The sequence below is a fragment of the Mytilus californianus genome, unplaced genomic scaffold (genome assembly GCF_021869535.1).
Source record: "Mytilus californianus isolate M0D057914Y unplaced genomic scaffold, xbMytCali1.0.p SCAF_8, whole genome shotgun sequence".
Taxonomy (NCBI): domain Eukaryota; kingdom Metazoa; phylum Mollusca; class Bivalvia; order Mytilida; family Mytilidae; genus Mytilus; species Mytilus californianus.
This window is the reverse complement of record NW_026262734.1, coordinates 13,154,046-13,176,576: the sequence shown is the minus strand read 5'-3', so window position 1 is coordinate 13,176,576 and position 22,531 is coordinate 13,154,046. Positions and strand designations below refer to the sequence as shown.

Sequence of the window (22,531 nt, the reverse complement as noted above, 5' to 3'; positions counted from 1 at the left end):
AAGAACTTCTTAATAGTACTTTCTTCATTAAGATGTTCTTTAACAAAGGATAATCAGAAATTTAGATCGAAATATAAAATCACAAATATAATACCTATTCATATAATTTGATGATGTGCTGTTTGCAATTAATTTTTTCCTAATGTTAATGCATGAAGTGTTGTCTTTACATTCACATATGCCGGATTTCGTGATACACAATGCTCCATCGATGCATACACAGGTTTTTGAGCAGTTATAATTGTTATTGTAGTCATAATACCCTAGGTGGCATTCTGCAATTTCAATGAATAAAGTTTAAATAAAACCAAAAACAATGAAAAGGACAAATTAAATTCAATGAATAGTAAACACTACAAACTAAGTTATTATGTTATTATGATTATGTTTTTTTTACGCTTTAGAGTGAAAAAAAGCTGTACATTTGTTACACCACTATGTTAACACCAATAAAATTGCATTGATTAAAGACAAAAAACAAGAATATATACGTACTATTATGCTATTCCTAACTACATCCTTTTTTTTGTCTTGATTTATTGATAATTAGGAAATCCATTTGTACCAAATTATTTGTTAAAAATACAAATGGGCAATGCGAGAACTATGGTTTTACAAACGGTGATTTTAAGGATTTATAAACCACCGAACCATCAAACAATAGAACAGGAGGAAAAGGCAAAATTGATACAACCAGTTTCGAAACTCTCAATCAATCGCTTATTTGGCAAAAATATTTAGTGGGTATTTTTTATGTGCGACATTACATTTTGGTACATGTTCCATATTACTAATATTTCAATATTTTGAAAACAAACAGTGACCCCCAAACCATCCTGCCGGTCATTAGCAGGATCACACAGAGCATCATGTGCAAAGAACTATTCTTTATTACAGTTAATTCCAAATGTTCCAGATACATACTGTAAATTCAGAAATTATTGTGGTGTTTGAAGACAGGACCAAAACGAGCGATTAGTTATTGCAATTAAAGAAAGATCTGCATATAGATGTATGTACTGGATATGATAATGCAAGTTTCTCTAAATGCGGTACTCACTTCGTCGCATGATTTAGATTAATAAAAACATTGCAATTATTTCTGAATTTACAGTACATGCTTCACCAGAAATAAATCATGATTTCTTATAGGTTTTGTGTTGCAGTATATGTGTATGTATATATTTGTCGAACTACCACAGTCATTATAGACGTCCGTATATGTACTTTATTTAAACACCTATGTAAACTGTTATATATTTACTAGTTAAATAAAAAGGCTTATTGTGAAAACTGAACCACACAAATTAATTATCTCCGAACCATCCTGCAGGACATACACAATCTCCAGTTACAGAAAAAAGTTAAATCACAAAACTACTGAACTCCGAGGAAAATTCAAAACGGAATGTTCCTAATCAAATGGCAAAATCAAAAGCACAATCACATCAAACGAATGGACAACAACTGTCATATTCCTGACTTTGTACAGGCATTTTCTTATGTAGAAAAAGGTGGATTGGTACAGTAGAAGTTGATGTAATGAGCTCGTTAGTTTTCAATGTGCAAGTTTTTGAAAATGTATACTTACCACTGGTAATCGTTTATACCATAAAACAAGTACACACGAACTCATGAAACTATCAACACAATTAAATGAGTTAACTGTAAAATAATGAAACTCTTCAAATTTAGTCATCGAAAGAGATGTTGTAGTCTAATTTACGAACACAATGATGATGCTTATACAAATTATGTACAATGCATAGTATGTGAATCATTAAATTTGTAGTGTATTATACTATTAATCTTTAATGCATTTTGTTTATATACCATTTGAGCACTGTGTACCTGTAAACCCTCACAAAGACATAGCGTTTACATTTTCCACAGTGTAGTCCATCAACAAGGTTTACATCCATGAATGTTGTCTTTGACGTTGAATGTCTTATCCCCAAGTGCAATTTATTTTTTTCATTGATTTCAATATTGCACTTTCGATCGAACTTGAGATAAAGGATACAACATATACAGTTACGTCTGCCTCATATCTTGACTAACATCTATAAATTGAAAATGAGGGTCGGTTGAAAACAAAGTTTTACCACAAAAAAGATCATTTCAGCTTCCTAATTCAGAACTTTCCATTTCTATGTAGCAACATTTCAGCAGCGCCTGCATACGGAATACATATTTCCCAGTTGATACCATATTCCAGGGCTTGTATTTCCTATCATGATTCCATTGAAAGAGGGTTGCTGCTCACATAGAAGCTATTTAACCAAGAGTTCCAAGTGGTGAAGTTGAAATCATTCCTTCGTACGTGTTACGGATGCCATCACGAGTCGGTTGACCGTTATGGAATATCCGTTTCACAGATGATAGCGGATATGTTTCTTATGTCGTAACTACAATCACGTCCCCTTTTCCCGAATGTGTCCTACTGAATAAGATTTATAACCGGGTTTGTACTAACATGAGCAACACGACGGGTGCCACATGTGGAGCACGATCTGCTCACCATTCCGGTGCACCTGCGATCACCTCCAGTTTTTGGTGGGGTTCGTGTTGCTCAGTCTTTAGTTTCCTATGTTCTGTTATGTGTACTATTGTTTGTCTGTTTGTTTTTTTCTTTTTTAGCCATGGCGATGTCAGTTTATTTTCGACTTATGAGTTTGATTTTCCCTCTGGTATCTTTCGCCTTTCTTTTGCACACTTCACTAATTTTATCATTTCTAGGATATCCTTGGTCGGCATTTCTATATTTTTTCTGATGTCATAAGAGCTTGTTTGCATGCTTTAAGAAGTTCTTCTCTTGGGATCGATGGGTACAATTTTACTACATCAAAACAAAACAATATGCTGTTTCTTGGTATTGGCTGTTTAACTTTTGAAAGTTTATCTAACAAATCTGTAGTATTCCTTATATACCTATATGGAGTTATTTCCTTTCAGAACCACAGGTCATTCTTTTGAAGAAACAACCTGGACGATTCCAAATTTCAATGAAATGTACTTCAAGGCATAGAATAATGACTTGCGACAGGTCATTATTTACCATGATTAAAATGCAAATTACAGAGTACATAAATATTAAATATGTGTTTTGTTGCCAATTTGGGTTGTACGGTCGGTCTTTTGTTTGATCAATCCTGACAACCCCCGATGTGTTATACGACAAGAAAAACCTTAATATATGCATTATCTACAACTTATATAACATAGTTATCTAGTTCATTTTCTGCTATTCCTGCAAGTCTTTTAGTGGCAGTACCTATCCATTTTACGATTGTTCTGTACGGTTTGTTCTGTTTGTGGATTTTTGGATTGCCTTTAAATTTTGCTAGATGTGGATATTTTGATACTAGATAAGTTTTCATTTCACCCTTTCATTCGATTCACTAACGATTTTACCTTTTTTGTAATTTCATGTGTCTTGTTCCTTCTGTCTCAGAATAAGTATCATTGGTTGTTATTTCCTCTTCTAGTTTCTCAAAATATTCTTCTTTGTCAATAACAACTATTCCTGATCCTTTATCTGTAGGCCTTATAACTATATTATCATCTTTAAAGATATCCGGTTGAGAGCGTTTTCTTCTTTTTTCTTTGTAAAATTAATAACTTGTGCTGTTTGAGACCATTCACGACGTCTCCCTTTACTACTTCTATGTAAGTATCTAACCAGATGTTCGTTCCTGACTTTGGTGTAAGTTATTTATTTTTGAGACGGTTTGTACTACAATCTGATTTCTCTTTAATATTATTGTTGTTGTAAAAGTATTATTTTAGTCTCATTCTTCTTTCCCATTCTGTTAAATCTGCCAAAACTTTCCCAATGTTTACATTCTTCTGAGCAGAAACGAAAGACAATCCTTTTGATAACTGTGACATGTGTTCTGTATTTAGATTCTTACTAGACAGGTTAATGACTGGGCAACTTGTATTTGTGAATCCCTTTTCTTGTGTATTTGTCCTGTCTTTATCACGTTAATGATTAATTGGTATTTTGTCTTCAAAAATATCAGTTATTTAGTAAGATAGATCAAACCAATCTATATAATCATTTTGTACTTCTCTGTTTTCAACTGTGTTCTCTTGTTCTTAAATGTTGCTTGTTGCAAGATGAATCTGCTTACATATACATTTTTTTTCTAATTAAATCTTAATAAATTAAAATGATTTTGAAAATGTTCAATAGCTATCCATCTTTTATTATTGTTTGTACTATTTATTGGTGAATATCTTATCCATGCAACTATTTCATCTATTTTAGTTTTTACAAATATTGTATAGTTATACATTTCACATACTGCAGTTATTTCAGCTTATGTTGCCCGTGATTCTATTGTGCCATCAGTCATATATTGGTGAACCATGTGTAAACAAAGTTTTTATCTATCAAAGGTAAAAATGTGTCTTTATGTCCTTTCATATACTTGACATTTTCCTGTCTTTTTTTTATCATGGTGGTTTTCAATTCCATAAAGAAAAAGGCTCACACATCTGTAGAAACGATGTCCATATCCTCTAACATTCATTCTTATAAGATCGTTATCCCTGATTGATCGACTGTCATTTGACAATTTCTGGAAATAATTTTTGTTCATATCTGTGTTGAAGAGTAGATTCTCTCTTATCTTTTTTGACTTTTTTGACTTTTTTTCTGTTGTCATACTTCTCTCTGCTGTTTTTAAACAAACTTCTTGCTTCCATTTTGATTTTATTATGACTGTCTACATCTGTATCATATAGTTTATGGGAAAGTTGATTTATGGTTTTCTCAGTTTTGTCTATTTTATTTTCACATACATTGATAAATAAGTTTAAGAATTTCATTGATGCGTCATGAAGTATTGTTTTGCCTTTTTGTATAATTTCTGGTTTTGCATCTTAATTAGATTTCCACTTAAGTTGAAATCCATTTGGAAACACATTGTCTTTTATGCAGGAATTTAAGAAGTTCAAATATGAAATATAGCTCACCTTTTTGTCAGTTAAACGCAAAAATTCCAATCTACCGTGTTCCATTTCCAAATAATCTTCCATTTTCTTATAGGGTTTGATTTAAATTTTTGTTTCAAAATTCCAATAGGGAACATTTCTTCAGTTTTTTTATTATCCTTCTTACCTACATGGTAGACATTTTACTTTCACAATCATTAAGATGTTGTAGATTTAGTTCCTTGGTAATGTTATCAAGTCATAATAATTTGACGTGATAATATCTTTCTATGAATGAAAGTCAAAGTATATAATAATAAGATAAATCAAAGTCATTTTGTTTTAAAGATTAGAAAACTTAATTTTCATAAATCAATAAATCAAGAAACGCGTTTCGGACTCATGACATTTATAAACGATGTTTTCATTTTGTTAGTTTTCTCTACACTTTTAATTCCTGTTGTCTGTTTTTTCGTCTACTCATGCATGGTAATTGACCCTTTGGTATCTTCTTTCTTCTTTAGAATCAATATTTTCAATATCTTTGTCATTTTGTAAGCTTCACAAATTACAACCACTGGTTCCACTCTGTTAGAACTTTATGATTTTCCCAATACTTTTAGATTTACTCATAGATACATTTACCTGAACATTAAATTTGAGGACATTTGGAAGGCTTTACTGTATAGAAATATCTTTATGTAAATTACATTGTCCTTTGCTAGATTCAGGGTTACACTGAATGCACTCTCCCGTTAGAACATCACACTGCTCAGCATCTGAACAGGCACAAATCTCACTACAATTCTTACCAAATTTTCTCTTTGGACATCTACCTGAACATAAAATTTGAGGACATTTGGAAGGCTTTTATGTATAGAAATACCTTTATGGGAATTGCATTCCCCTTTATCAGATTCAGGGTTGTACTGTATGCACTGTCCTGTTAGAACATCACACTGATCAACATCAGAACAGGCACAAATCTCACTACAATTCTTCCCAAATTTTCCCATTGGACATCCTGCAAGAGATCATGATGCAGTAATATTCTTTTTTTATTTGGCTTTAAGTTTGGTATATATAAAGATTTCTCTTGTTTTATTATCCGAGATTACAAATAAACTCATCATAGATACCAGGATTAAATTTTGTGTTTACGCCAGACGCGCGTTTCTTCTACAAAAGACTCATCGGTGACGCTGGAATCCAAAAAAGTTAAAAAGGCCAAATAAAGTACGGAGTTGAAGAGCATTGAGGACTGATTTTACTGTTGCTGTTATTGATATTTATCGATAATTTTTTATTAATATCTAAGTTAATGACAAACATTACTCCACGGGTCAATCTGCATGTCTGCAATGTACAAAACAGTTCAATGAAAATGAAAACTCACGACTTTAGTATTTACCCTTTGTGCAGTGATCCCCATACCATCCAGCAGTACATAAACAACCTCCAGATACAGGATCACACTCAGCATCATTTGCACAAAAACATTCCTCATTGCAGTTTACACCGTATGTTCCAGCTGGACATGCTTCAATGGAAGTAAACTTTAATGTTAATCGTTACTAATATTTACACAACCATTTATATGGACTTCTTCATGTGCAATTAACCGTTCCTCATCAGGTAAATCTACGCGATGTGCATAATATATTAATTTAGGTATAACATCAATAATTCGACCCGATCAGAAATCATACAAGAAAGTAGTACATATTTTAAAAAATTATAGTTCCTACGCACAGCTGTAACTTTGTCAATAAGTAAAACATTTTGGTACTTTTGGTATCACATGAAAATTTAAGGACTTGGGATCACTGTAAAACCCTTCTTACAAGTTTCTTTTGAGTATTAAAAATAATTATGAAATTAAAAAAGGTGGGCATAATTATATAAAAATAAGGAGATGAGGTATGATTGCCAATGAGACAACTATCAATTATAGGCAAGCGTACGGCCTTCAACAATAAGAAAACCCCGTATAGTCGGCTATAAAAGGCCACGACATGAAAAATATGAAACCATTCCATTGAGAAAACTAACGGCCTAATTTATAACAAAACAATTAACGAAAAAACAAATATGACAGACATGAACCAACGACAACCACTGAACTACAGGCCCCTGACTTGGGACAGGCACATAAAGAATGTGGCGGGGTTAAACATGTTTGTGAGCGCTCAACCCTCCCCTTACCTGGGACTGTGGTGTAACAGCACAACATAAGAACAAACTATAAAAATCATTTGAAAAAGCTTAACTCATCAGATCGATACAAAGCAGAAAAAACATCTAACATAAACACAGACCGGACGTGGCAGGATATTTATCCATCCCTCATCCTTAACAACAAAAAGGACACTAATAAAATTGATAATGGAAATGGGGAATGTGTCAAAGAGACCACAACCCCCCGACCATAGAGCAGACAACAGCCGAATGCCACCAATGGGTCTTCAATGCAGCGAGAAAATCCCGCACCCGGAGGCGTCCTTCAGCTGGCCCCTGAACAAATATGTATACTAGTTCAGTGATAATGGACGTCATACTAAACTCCAAATTATACACAAGAAACTAAAATTAAAAATGATACAAGACTAACAAAGGCCAGAGGCTCCTGACTTGGGACAGGCGCAAAAATGCGGCGGGTTAAACATGTTTTTTGAGATCTGAACCCTCCCCTATACCTCTAGCTAATGTAGAAAAAACAAACGTACAACAGTACGCACAGTAAAACTCAGTTTTAGAGAAGTCCGAGTCCAATGTCAGATTAGGAAAAAAAAGAAAATAAACAAAATGACAATAATACATAAATAACAACAGACTACTAGATTATGTCTTCATCATATGAATATCAGGTACAATCCCTCCTGTTAGGGGTTTAGTATTATACCATCATAAAATATATGAGAAGAACATAACCCGTGTCATGCCAACAACTGGTTTTAGAATAAATATGCTTAATTCCGATGCAAAGACCCTATAAGTGAATCAATATTAAAGCCAAAATATGCAATCTTTAATGACCTGACAACAGTATCGTAACTATATCCCTTCTTAATAAGTCTGTTTAAAGGTTTTGTTAGCTTTTGAGGTAAATACTGACATGTTTGTGCTTTGTAAAGAATATTACCATAAAATGTTAAGGTCTCCTGTTATAAAATGGGAAATGGGGCCATAAGTGTATTCGGAATTACTACAATTACATGACGGAGGTGTATGTTCACTGATATTTACATCTTTACAGACTTGGCTATAATTAAACACAAATTTTCGGATAGATTTCTTGTAAATATAACAAATAAGAGGGAGTTCAGTATTATCAAAATATCCCAATAACAATATGCCATTATAATTTGAACGATTTCATACTTAGGACTGCAATATGAAATTGTGTTGCAATCTACTAAAATTTTATTCAATTTATTTATAGGTAAAGAACAGAGCTTGGTTAATAGATAATGTCTGCCGTTGTTTTTTGAAATAGAAATTAGGTACGAAATATTTGTATGGTTGGTCCGACATTTTCTTTGATTGCGATTTTTTCTACGCCCATGAGAACGGTTTTTACGAACAGTTTTAGAAACTATATCCAAAATGTTAACAGAATCGGTTCTTGATATATTACCAATTCCCATGATATTATCATTAAGACCGAGAGGGTAGACTGTCTGTAATTTTTTAATCTAATTTAATTCAATTATTTTCCGTGATCGTACAAACTTTGAATGAGATTCACCAGGCTGCTTATTTACTACTTCTAAAGGTTGAACTGTTAAATATTTAAAAGGATGATTGCGCTTTTTAAGATGTTGATAAATGATACTTTTGAATTTATTGGGTCTTTTAAAACGATACAGGTGTTCTTGCGTGCGTTTAGATAAATATCGTCCAGTTTCACCTACGTACTGAATACCGCATCCCGGTTTGTTTCATGTGAGTAAATACATAATACTGTTTGTTTTTCAAGTTATATCAGTTTCAAAATTTAAAGAAAATGTGCGACCATTAAACGTAGACCTTAACGTATTGTTGGTGGAAAGACGGGGACATGTAAGTCATTTTTTGGCATGACACTTATCGATAGAAGGATAACCTAAGTACAGATCTGAGAGTACTCGCAGTAACTGACAGTTAGTTCAAAGCCAATAACAACTAATAAAATAAATTTATGTATCTAAGACTAAAATTGTCCTGTTGTTCAGATCAGAAGTACTTGTTTTTGTACTACCGAATTTCCGGGAACCAGTGCGTTCTAATATGCAATTAAAGGTATGTTGATTTTTTTCAGCACAAATCAGGATAATGTATAGTTATGACATGAAATGACTATCCCTTTTATTTGAACAGAAGACAAAATATCTATGAAGGCTTGAAGTTGAAGAATTTTACAATGGGGCTATGAATTAGTGGTGTTTTTTCTTAGGATAACACAAAACAAAACTTTTATCTCTTTATTATTTACTACTTGTGCAGTGATCTCCAAACCATCCCGCAGAACATAAACAGTCACCAGTTACAGTATCACACTCAGCATCATTTGCACATAAACATACCTCACTGCAGTTCACACCGTATCTCCCGGATGGACACGCTTCAATGGAAAAAAATCACATTTTTAATTGTTATTGACATAAACACAAGCGCACTGGAAACTATTATCACAGAAAATATCACATTAAAACGTATTTAACTTCCATTCTTAAATACGCAGTGAGTAAAGGAATTACATTTAATCAGACCAATATAAATAAGGATGCTAAACACATATGTGACTTGTACACAAATCAGTTTAATATAACGTATGCATTTAAATAATGCTATTAAACATATAAATAGCAGTTTAGGCATATATTCAACAACTGTTAAATCATAAAACAGTTGGATGGTTGTACAGTTGTCTTTGTACAGTACGTGAATTAATCTGATAAATATAGCTACGCATATTCAGGGTAATATCAGTCATGAATGAAAACTATTTACCTACCATTTGAGCATTCTGAACCGGTATACCCTGTATCGCAAACGCAGCCATGAACTGGGTCACATTTCTTATAATCTGCACAGTTACATAGCTTTCTGCCCTGAACACCATGGTAATTATTCAAACATGACAGCGAACAATCTTGCCCATATTTTCCTGCTGGACATGCTGAACAAACAAATAAACAAAATTAAATGAAATGGGGAAATAAGAAATAACTTAGAAAGATACTTTTTAGATATTATTGAAGTATGCAAACAGAGTGATATAACTTACGCAAAGGACTTTGATGAAAACGAAATCAACCATTGCATTTCTCAATTATGTTTCACGTTGTTTATTTTAAATGACAGTTAATGTTAATCACCAGGAGATCAATAAGCAGATTATTTTGCATCTTTTTCCCTTTCTCTCAAAAGTTCCCATTATCTGCAAAAACACCTCTTTATTGAAACTTTGAAAAGGTAAATATTCAAAGATGTAAAAATGTTAAAGTACAATAAACGGTCCATTTTACTCTAAACAATAATACCTTGACATTTTCCATTCTGGTTAACATAATCCGGACAACACTCTATTATCAGTTGTGTTTCGTTAACAGAATGACTCCTAAAAATGAAAAAAATAAAAAAAACAATATTAAAAGAGCAGTTTCAAAACATATTTATTCTATTACTGGAGTCTAAGGTTAAGTTAATGAAAAATATTGACAATCAGGATTAATTTGAATGGCTGTTCGGAAAGCCTTGTTAACTGTTTATGAAAAAATAACAAGTCATTTTAGGCCGAACTGAGGAAGATAAAGCAATTACAGGATTTTTTGAGAAAAAAGAACCCGTTATCAAATGCACAAATTTGTAGGGATTTAACGATATATACAAGTGACAAATATAACCAATGATGCCGTATAGGTCCTCGAGAAGCATGTTGAAAATCTTTTTTTTTTCATTAGTCTTTTTCCTTGTCCAACTACTTTTCCGGTTCTATCAAATAACATACTACTATTTATATTGTTTAATTTTAGTGTAGAAAACACGTGAAGATTTTGCAACTGAAGGTTATAATTGTTTTAGTAGAGTTTTTTTTTAATTAAGCCCTGTTGTTTTTCTTTTCGTTGCTTATCTATTTTTTTATGGGTTCGTCGGTTCCTCTCTTTGACTTATGAGATTTTATTGTCCCCTTGGTATTTTTTATCTATTTTCTAAATAGTAGTTCTTTCGTCCCACGTGTTTTACTTACCTTATGGTTACTGTTCTAGGACAAACATTTGGATCTGTTAAATTCAGTGGTGTACAATTTATCGTATCAACATAGACACAAATAAGAAATACAACGTTTTTCGCAATAAACTTATAACGTTTCTCCATTGTTATTGTTTTGACAATGCTTTGATGACTACTTACTCCATAGAACCACGTGCAAATAAGTACAGAACAATGACGATTTTAATGACGAATTACTTCAAATATTATTTCCTCATTGCTATATTTCATACTTTACTCATGTCCACTCATGTTTGCCTTCCTCTTGATTTTATTTAATCATTTTGTTTTTATTTTGACTTTTGTTAGACATAATAAACAAAATACCTATGTTTTGGCACATGTCAATGTTTTTTTCTCCGACGTCTTTTCACTACATCCATTGGATGTTGGATGTGAACTGATTGATGTTTTAGTCTTAAATACATTATTTTTTTATTAGTTGTTTTTGGCTGTTAACCAGCTGTCAGTAGTAACTGCGAGTACTCTCAGATCTGTACTTTGTGTATTTTATGTTTAGGGATGTATAATTATATACCCTGCCACGTCCGGTCTGTGTTTTGGTTAGAAGTTTTTCTGCTTTGAATCGATCAGATGAGTTAAGCCCTTTTCGACTGATTATTATGGTTTGTGCTTGTGTTGTGCTGTTACACCACTGTCCAAGGTTACGGGGGAGGGTTGGTGCCTTCAAACATGTTTAAGTCCTAAGTCAGGAGCCTGTGGTTCGGTTGTCGTTGGTTCATGTCTTTCATACATGTTTTTCTTAAATTGTTTTGTTATAAATTAGGCCGTTAGTATTCTGGATTAAACTGTTTGATATTTTTCATGTAGGGGCCTTTAATAGCCGACTATATATCCACTTTATTTGAAATTTGAAATTTGATGGAAAGTTGTCTCATTGGCAATCATACCACATCTCCTATTTATATAAAATATGAGGGATAAAATAGATTGTTTATGAAAAGATTTCACAGTTCTACATTTGTTTCTATCAATTTTAGAATTCATATATAATGGTTGTGTGCATCATCATAATATGTCTACTACTATGCGTAGAACATCTGTGTCTTGAATAATCTCCATCAAACTGGGAACAAGCGTGTGGTTAAATAAGAAATGTATACCCAAAAGTTTAAGTCGCTTTACCTTTTTTTTAATTCACAATCGATCGTTACATACTAAATTTATTTTTAAGAACGGTAGCATTACTCAAGACCAATCTCATATAGAAAACGTCAAAATGTCAAAAGCGTTGAAAGATTTATTTGCTGGTAAACGTAATTAATATTTTAGTACTAGTAGCAGTAATAGTAGTAGTAGTAAGTGAAGGTGATAGTAGAAGAACAAATTGTGTCAGAAATAGTAGTCGAAGTACTGTTAGTATTGTTCACTTGAATTGTCAGTCTAAATTAATATTTTTTCACATACTCCATCACAGGACTTGGAATTTCAGTATTTCCCTTTTATATGTGTCGAAATTACATGTGGACATAATTTATTTTAAATCGTTATAGTACTTCTTCTTGTGACTATTGTATGATTTGATGATACATTTATATGCATAGAAAAGTATAAATAGCCGTAGTTCAAATATCAACATAATGATTTTCCTATTCCTTTTATGTGATTTGAAATGATCAAAGTCCATGACGAATGAGGTGAACTGCTGACATTTTCCCATAACAAATTTAATTATGATGTTGTACTTAGTGTACGTGCTATGTACTCATTCGTCTATATCAATCTTGCAGAAACAATTAGACCTTTGCTCGACTTTGTACAAATGTGGTACCATACAATATGTTTATCGATAATCGACAATTGGCCAAAGACATGAATAAACAATACAAATTAAATGATATTAAATCACAATGTCATGCTCTCGTCTTTCTTTTTTTCATGGTAGATAAAAGATAAAATATATTGAATGGTTCAACATCTAGGTCCATGCATGCATAGCTGACCTCTCTTGCACAAAATTACACAAACAAAATAAAGGAACACTAAGAGTCACATTAATATGAATAAGTAGATATATGGGATATACGTCAATTACACAGCAACACAACTAGAAAAGTAACCAAATAAATAAAGAGGGCAACATACAGTCTTCAACAATAGAAATGTGTCTTCATAATATATCAAGCTTCATATACATGTAGTCCAGAGTGCATAACATTTATGAATAGATTTAACAGAACAAATCATTATATGTCATTAACATCCAACTTGTCTTTGTGGGTGCAACATTGAAACTGTACACCATTTCCTTTGCGACTGTTCTTTATATACAGATCAGAGAGAAATTCTGATGAACGATCTAAGATGGCTTCCTGATGAACTTATAATGAATGTTAAGTTACTAACATCTGGTAATCAGAACCTCTCGTTTAAACAAAACGTGCAGATATTTAAACCAGTATTCGAATTTATTAAAATGTCTGAGAGTTACTTGTCTTATGACATGTATGATACTGAATAGTGTATTTGCGGAACATTCACATAATCATCATCATCATCCCCATAACCAATTTTTCTGTTTTTATTGTTTCATCTTTTTTTTTAATAGCTAGACTTGTAAAGTATTGTATATTTTGAATATCGCATGCTCATATTAATATTGTATTGTTATATATTGTAATTTGGAGTGGACTTCATATATATGGTTTACTTGTGTCTAATCCATTTTACTTTTAGTAAATAAGATGTTTAAACTGTCATCCAACTCTCCAATTAACAGAAAACATTAAGATATGACATACGTTAACTACTGATGAGGTTCGTTACAACTAAGTAATACTTAAAGCATGTACATGAAAATAAACGTCTAAGACACTTAATGGATTTTTTTCTGATTTTTTTTTACAATTTCGACTTCAATGGTTGCAATATGATCGCTATTCACGATAACGTTATATTACTAGTATTAACGTGTTTATTTTTAAGAATTTATCAAACTTTTACCAACAATTGTCTGAAACAAGTTTTTTATTAATTAATTTCCAATTCCAATGTTATTTTTAATAGGCAAAGTGTAGTTAATATGACAATAAGAAGATGTGGTATGTTTGCCAATGAGACAACTCTCCACCAGAGACCAAATGACATAGAAGTTAACAACTATAGGTCATCGTACGCTTTCAAAAATGAGCAATATCCATGCCACATAGCCGGCTATATAAAAGGCTCCGAAATCACAAATGTTAAACAATTCAAACGAGAAAAATAATGGCCTAATTTATGTAAAAACAAATAACGAAATACAAATATGATATACAGCAACAAACGACAACCACTGAATTACTGGACCCTGACTTTGGACAGGCATACACAAAATGTGGCGGGGTTAAACATGTTAGCGGGCGCCAAAACATCCCCATAACCTAGGACAATGGTGTAACAGTATATAAGAACAAACTATAAAAATCAGTTGAAAAGGGCTTAACTCATAGGTCGATACAAAGCAGAAAAACCAGTAAGAAAAAAAACAGATCGGACGTTGCATGGTATTTATACAACCCTATATCAAAAAGGACACTAAGTACTGATCTGAGAGTTCTCGCAGTTACTGACAGCTACAATGTAGATAAAAGCCAATAAAAACTAATAAGAAAATCATGTATATTAAGGCCGTTTTCATAATACTAAGTGTGCGGTGTTGTATGCTGATATGGTCTGTCGTACCGTACGTCCAGCATATTTTGTGATTCCTGTTAACCTTTGTAACTATGTAATAAGATTGAGTTTACTTTTTTGGTTGAGATTATTTCTGGTAGAGGGGAGACAACCCATTTTGATTTATGTTCTGTCGCCCATTTCAGATGTATGTCCTAAGTTACACATGCATGTAATGCATGTCGCTTCGGTGAATGTCTCTACTAAAAATTCTCTATCAATGAATACATTTATGAACTGTCAAGATTGATGATATACGATGTCTACCCAAAAACTATTGTGATATAATGGTTAGGAATTAAAAGCAACTGTCTCATTGTCTACAGTTATAGACAAATACTTTGTAGACTGATTTGTCTGTTGTATTGAGGCCTTTTTTTGTCCTTATTATTATCTTTTTGGGGTTTTTTTGGGTTTTTTTTTCTTGCCTCCTACGTTTCGGCCCAGATTGTGTCTGAATAAGGTCCAGACATTCGTTTTTAGTTCACAGAAATTATATCACTCTGTTTGAAAATCTCAGAAACTAGAAATAGTACAAATCAGGACAAAGCCATATGCCTATTGTACATTAAATTCTAATTGACAGACAATGTTTTTCGACCCAAAAAAAAATGGAACACATTTCCCACTTCCTAACATACAATTTTCTAAAAATGACTGAAATCCACTTATAATTTCCGGAAAATTGAAAATAATATAACAAGTGTTTTATTTCGAAATTTAGGTTCCGCTGTGAACTGTGTTTGTACTGCACATTCCGCACTGAAAGAACTATATATCTTTAATGTCTTTTTTTTATTCTTCTGCTGATTTAGCCGGTGGACAATTAGTCCACGATGGTATTACCAACCTAGAAACTCGGTACTTCGGTACTGGGATGACAACCCGGACATTATTTTATTGAAACAAGATGTAATGAAACTTTTGAAATTAAGATATGTATCTCCCTCGCACATACCTCTGATTCCCTATCCGGGTTTGGATATCGGTTAATTCTGTTGTCTTTTTAATTTTATTTTAATAACTTGAAGTTACATTTTGTTTAAAAAAATAGTGTCCTTTACGTAGGTTATTATTTAATTGAAAATAATATTCAAACTTTAACACGTTAACACTCATTTATTTGTAAAATATTTCAACATCATTATCTGAAAATATTGTGTCCATCTATAAAAAATAATAAAACAGTACATTGTTTATCAATCATCATGATCATTATTAGTACAAACTGATTAATTGTGTTTCTGGCATTTACAAAACTACCACAAACACAAGTTATGGCATAAAGTTATTACATATTGAATAGAGATCCGCTATTCAATAATGAATCTGTTGCGTGAAGTAGATATTTAGTTGAAGTTAAGTTAAAGTTAAAGCATTCGGTTTATCTGCTGTCTGATAAAAAGAAGGATAACATATTGGATATCTTGCATCGCCGTGTAGACACATATTGCATGTAAAACTAAAGGGTTTGTTGATCCCGATATTAAATGTAAATAACATGCCTTCTTTTAATCATATGCATATAACCTCATCTCTCTGCATTTTTCAAATTATGTCTATAGTTCTCTTCTGTTATTTGTATAGGGATTCATATCTTCCGATTTCTGTTAGTGTTTTATGTTTAGAAAAGGGAGGAATTAACAATTAGTCAATACATCAAAAGAATTACCATTGTTTACTGTTTAGTATTATCAGATAGAGGCGAAATATATTAAAGGGATATTCAAACTTGTTAGAAGAAATCAAACTTTGGACCTATGCTCTTTAAAAAAACTCGTCAAAGATACCAGATTTATTTTTTGGTATGCCAAACGCGTTTTTCTACATAAGACTCATCAGTGACGTTCAAATCAAAACAAACCCCTTCTATCCGCAGTCCGTTTAAGCTGTTCGTTAGATCAAGTACTGGATAATCGCTTTGATTGTTTCTTTCCTTAATTAATAAAACTTTTTTAGCACAAGCTTTCATTACCAAACTTCTTCAGTTTATATTGTTTGCTGTCAAATCTGACATTCATGTAACTTCCTAGTTTAAAACCTTGATGTTTAAAAAAAAACAAACGTTTTACAGCATTTCGTCTTCTTCATGGCGTCAAACGGGTCAATGTTCCAATTATGTATTAAAAGAGATGAAAGTATGCTTGACAGAAAAAGTTATTAAAATTACTTCTTACGGTTAATTATTCAAATGCATGTTGATTAGGTATTCAAATCAATAATGCGATCAGGAAAATGCAGCATTAGGTATAAAGAGTTTTGTGTAGTTAGAAACCATTTGAATGAAAATTCGAATCAAAGATTACTTACAAAAAAAAGCTGGCTTTAATAACAATTTCTTCTAATCACTTTTAAATCTGTCTTTTTTTGTGTTCAAAGTGTATTCGACAAAAATTTATCTGATAAGGCGAGTTAAGATATACGGTTGCAGGTTTTTTCTGAAGAATGTTATGAAATGCTGAAAAAATCTGTGTGTGCGCGTCTATGGAATAACGCTTCCATCTCTCCCTAAAAACACATACACTTATCCAAAACGACTCGAAATTCGTATCAGAAAATATGCGTATATTTTGAACGCTCACGATTCAAATCCGATAAAGAAATTAATGATTTTATAAATTAGCGTCAACGTTATTTTGTGATTGTCCCTAAAGTAAAATGTACTGTTATTCTTATTTGGATTTCGAATCCAACAGTTATTGTAAGATCTCTACAAGCACAATAGTTTGTTTGAAAGTCAATACATCTCATAATATAGAAAATTATAGATGTTAACAATTGAGTTAAAATTGAAAAAAAAATTGATTACATCTGTATTCGTTTGCTTTGTAGAAATGTAGACTGACGTTTGTACTCGTATGGGGCATTAATATCGATCTGATACTACATCACTGATGTCTCCAATTTCGCAGTATAAATCTTCTTCGATTTCAGGTTGAAAAATTACCATTTCAGTGTCTATAATATATAATCCAGTCTGAGCGTTCTGTGTCTGGGTTAACGATCGGCTTCGTTTTGCCTTCCGGCGTTTGATCTTTGGTTTTGAAGTGTCCTTCATTGATTTCTGTAAATTACGATAGAGTCTTTCTTTAACTTTCACGACCATTGTTACAATACAGACTAGACCAATAAGAGCAGCAACCATCAGTATGTAAACTATTACGGTATCTTTCGATTTATTACTGTTTTGTCCTGAATTCAGATTGTTTACCTCATCTGAAACATCAGAAATTTTGATCAGTCACCGATGATCAATATTATTAATAAAACTATGTCTATTAGATATAATTGTTTATCTGCAAATCTTAATTTTTCGCTGTCCCCCCTCCCCTCCCCTAAGAAAAAACAACAACTAATATTTAGCTTATACCCTTTTCATAATTACTACGTTACCTCGCAATTAAGTACATGTAGTCCCTTGTCGATTTGCCTGTCGAAAATTTATAATTGTTGTTTATTAGAAAAGGATCTCAACTATAATTTGAAGTGTTTGCTTTATGGAAACGTTTTTCCACTTTTCATGATATTGTGTGGATGAAAATGGTATGGTAACCAGGTGATGATCAACGTAATTTTTAATATTCTATTTGGTTGGTAGTTATTGAGTTGGTTATTATTACATTATTGACTGATCAACAAAAAGTGTATAGGTTTTACAGGTTTAAGATTCGTTTAATGAACCAAATATAGTCATTAACGTTATCAAAAACCTTCTTTATGAAATCTACAACTTCAAATATCAATGAATTCAGTCGAAAGTTATGCATGACAAAGAGCAAAGCGTAAACGTTTACGTGTTTGTATGGGCTCCATCTGTCATAGTCTTGTAAGTACTTTGTCCTAGAAAACTTAGTTTTCTTAAATCCAGAAATGCATTTATTACTCCTGGTTCCACTCTGTTAGAAGTTTATGATTTTCTCAATACTTTTAGTTTTACTCCTAGATACATTTACTTGAACATAAAATTTGAGGACATTTGGAAGGCTTTTATGTATAGAAATACCTTTATGGGAATTGCATTCCCCTTTATCAGATTCAGGGTTGCATTGTATGCACTGTCCTGTTAGTACATCACACTGATCAACATCAGAACAGGCACAAATCTCACTACAATTCTTCCCAAATTTTCCAATTGGACATCCTATAAGAGATCATGATACAGTAATATTGTTTTTTATTTGGCTTTAAGTTTGGTAAATATAAAGATTTCTCTAAGAAATATTGTTTTATAATCCGAGATTACAAACTGATTTTACTGTTGCTGTTGTTGATATTTATTATTACATATCGATACTTTTTTTATAAATATCCAAGTTAATGACAAACATTGCTCCACGGGCCAATCTACAGGTCTGCAATGTACAAAAAAAGGTTCAATGAAAATGAAAACTCACGACATTATTATTTACCCTTTGTACAGTAATCCCCATACCATCCAGCAGTACATAAACAACCTCCAGTTACCGGATCACACTTAGCATCATGTCCACAAAAACATTCCTCTTTGCAGTTTACACCGTATGTTCCAGCTGGACATGCTTCAATGGAAATAAACTTTAATGTTAATCGTTACTAACATTTACACAACCATTTATATGGACTTCTTCATGTGCAATCAACCGTTCCTCATCGGGTAAATCTACACGATGTGTATACTATATTAATTTAGGTATAGCACCGATAATTCGACCCGATCAGAAAAAGCATACAAAAAAGTAGTACATATTTTAAAAAATTATAGTTCCTACGCAGAGCTGTAACTTTGTCAATAAGTAAAACATTTTGGTACTTTTTGTATCACATGAAAACTTAAGGACTTGGGATCACTGTGAAACCCTTCTTACAAGTTTCTTTCGAATAATACAAATAATTATGAAATTAAAATAGGAGGGCATATTTATATAAAAATAAGGAGATGAGGTATGATTGCCAATGAGACAACTATGCACCAAAGTTCAAATAAAGTGCATGTAAGCAATTATAGGCAACCGTACGGCCTTCAACAATGAGAAAACCCCGTATAGTCGGCAATAAAAGGCCCCGACATGAAAAATATGAAACAATTCCATTGAGAATACTAAGGGCCTAATTTATAACAAAACAATTAACGAAAAACAAATATGACAGACATGAACCAACGACAACCACTGAACTACAGGCCCCTGACTTGCGACAGTCACATAAAGAATGTGGCGGGGTTAAACATGTTTGTGAGCGCTCAACCCTCCCCTTAGCTGGGACAGTGGTGTAACAGCACAACATAAGAACAAACTATAAAAATCAGTTGAAAAAGGCTTAACTCATCAGATCGATACAAAGCAGAAAAAGCATCTAACATAAACACAGAACGGACGTGGCAGGATATTTATTCATCCCTCATCCTTAACAACAAAAAGGACACTAAGTACAGATCTGAGAGTGCTCGCAGTTACTGACAGTTAGTTCAAAGCCAATAACAACTAATAAAAAAAATCATGTATCTAAGACTAAAATTGCCCTGTTGCTCAGATCAGAAGTTTTTGTACTACCCAATTTCCGGTATATGTTGATTTTTTTCAGCACAAGTCAGAATAATGTATAGTTTTGACATGAAATGGCTATCCCTTTATTTGAACATAAGACAAAATAGCTATGAAGGCTTGAAGTTGAAGAATTTTACAATGGGGCTATGAATTAGTAGTGTTTTTCCTTAGGATAACACAAAAAAAACTTTATCTATTTATTATTTACTACTTGTGCAGTGATCTCCAAACCATCCCGCAGAACATAAACAGTCACCAGTTACAGTATCACACTCAGCATCATTTGCACATAAACATTCCTCACTGCAGTTCACACCGTATCTTCCGGATGGACACGCTTCAATGGAAAAAAAATCACATTTTTAATTGTTATTGACATACTGTAAGTTCAGAAATTATTGCGATGTTTTTATTATTGCGAAAAATGCGACAGGGTTATAATCGCAATAATTCAAACTCGCATTTGGAAATTTTTTTATATGAATTAAATAGGATTTTTCTCAATATCGCAAAAATTTAAATCGCATTTTAGTTTAAAATGACAAAATCGCAATAATAAATGCACGCAATAATTTCTGAATTTACAGTAAACACAAGCGCACTGGAAACTATTATCACAGAAAATATCACATTAAAAAGTATTTAACTTCCATTCTTAAATACGCAGTGAGTACAGAAACTACTTTTACCAATATAAATAAGGATGCTAAACACATATGTGACTTGTACACAAATCAGTTTAATATAACGTATGCATTTAAATAATGCAATTAAACGTATAAATAGCAGTTTAGGCATATATTCAACAACTGTTAAATCATAAAACAGTTGGGTGGTTGTACAGTTATTTTTGTACAGTATGTGAATTAATCTGATAAATATAGCTATGCATATTCAGGGTAATATCAGTTATGAATGAAAACTATTTACCTACCATTTGAGCATTCTGAACCGGTATACCCTGTATCGCAAACGCAGCCATGAACTGGGTCACACTTCTTATAATCTGCACAGTTACATAGCTTTTTGCACTGAACACCATGGTAATTATTCATACATGGCAGCGAACAATCTTGCCCATATTTTCCTGCTGGACATGCTGAACAAACAAACAAACAAAATAAAATGAAATGGGGAATTAAAAAATCAACTTAGAAAGATGCTTTTTAGACATTATATTAAGTATGCAAGCAGAGTGATATAACTTACGCAAAGGACTTTGATGAAAACGAAATCAACCATTGCATATCTCAATTGTGTTTCACGTTGTTAATTTTAATTGACAGTTAATGTTAATCACCAGGAGATCAATCAGCAGATTAGTTTGCATCTTTTTTTCCATTTCTCTCAAAAGTTCCCAATATCTGCAAAAACACCTCTTTATTGAAACTTTGAAAAGGTAAATATTCAAAGATGAAAAAATGTTAAAGAACAATAAACGGGCCATTTTACTCTAAACAATAATACCTTGACATTTTCCATTCTGGTTAACATAATCCGGACAACATTCTATTATCAATTGTGTTTCGTTAACAGAATGACTCCTAAAAATAAAAATAAAAAACATGAAAAAAGCAGTTACAAAGCATATTTTATTCTATTACTGGCGTCTAAGGTTAGGTTAATGAAAAATATTTACAATCAGGATTAATTTGAATGGCTGTTCGGAAAGCCTTATTAACTGTTCATGAAAAAATAACAAGTCATTTTAGGCCAAACTGAGGAAGATTTTTGAGTAAAAAAAAACCCGTTATCAAATGCACAAATTTGTAGGGATTTAATGATATATACAAGTGACAAATCTAACCAATGATGCCGTATGGGTCCTCGAGAAGCATGTTGAAAATCTTATATTTTTTTTTCTTCATTAATCTTTTTCCTTGTCCAACTACTTTTCCGGTTCTATCAAATAACATACTACTATTTATATTGTTTAATTTCAGTGTAGAAAACACGTAAATATTTTGTAAATGAATGTTATAATTATTCTTTTTAATTAAGCCCTGTTGTTTGTCTTTTCGCCGCTTATCTATTTGTTCATGGGTTCGTTGGTTCTCCTCTTTGACTTATGATATTTTATTGTCCCTTTGGTAGCTTCCATCTATATTTTAAATAGTAGCTCTTTAGTCCCAACGTGT

General features: G+C 32.3%; 1 protein-coding gene across 1 annotated transcript; it reads right to left on the bottom strand.

Moving 5' to 3' along the window:
- Positions 1-3,410: 3,410 nt before the first annotated feature.
- On the bottom strand, positions 3,411-21,922 carry LOC127711885 (multiple epidermal growth factor-like domains protein 11). Its single transcript, XM_052218049.1, has 8 exons — positions 21,861-21,922; positions 21,328-21,492; positions 20,602-20,730; positions 19,281-19,409; positions 18,875-19,012; positions 6,353-6,481; positions 5,828-5,965; positions 3,411-3,565 (listed from the first exon to the last, which is right to left on the bottom strand). Exons 2-8 carry the CDS (start codon positions 21,446-21,448, stop codon positions 3,411-3,413), a joined length of 939 nt encoding a protein of 312 aa, XP_052074009.1. The 5' UTR covers positions 21,449-21,492; positions 21,861-21,922.
- Positions 21,923-22,531: the final 609 nt, after the last annotated feature.

Bases quoted from the DNA above. Each gene is read 5' to 3' on its own strand.
- LOC127711885 (XM_052218049.1), bottom strand. From the start codon at position 21,448: ATGAATAATTACCATGGTGTTCAGTGCAAAAAGCTATGTAACTGTGCA. The intron at 19,013-19,280 runs GTAAATAATAAT...GATCTCTTATAG, and splicing joins TGGGGATTACTGTACAAAGG to GATGTCCAATTGGAAAATTT. The intron at 5,966-6,352 runs GTAAATACTAAA...GATCTCTTGCAG, and splicing joins TGGGGATCACTGCACAAAGG to GATGTCCAATGGGAAAATTT.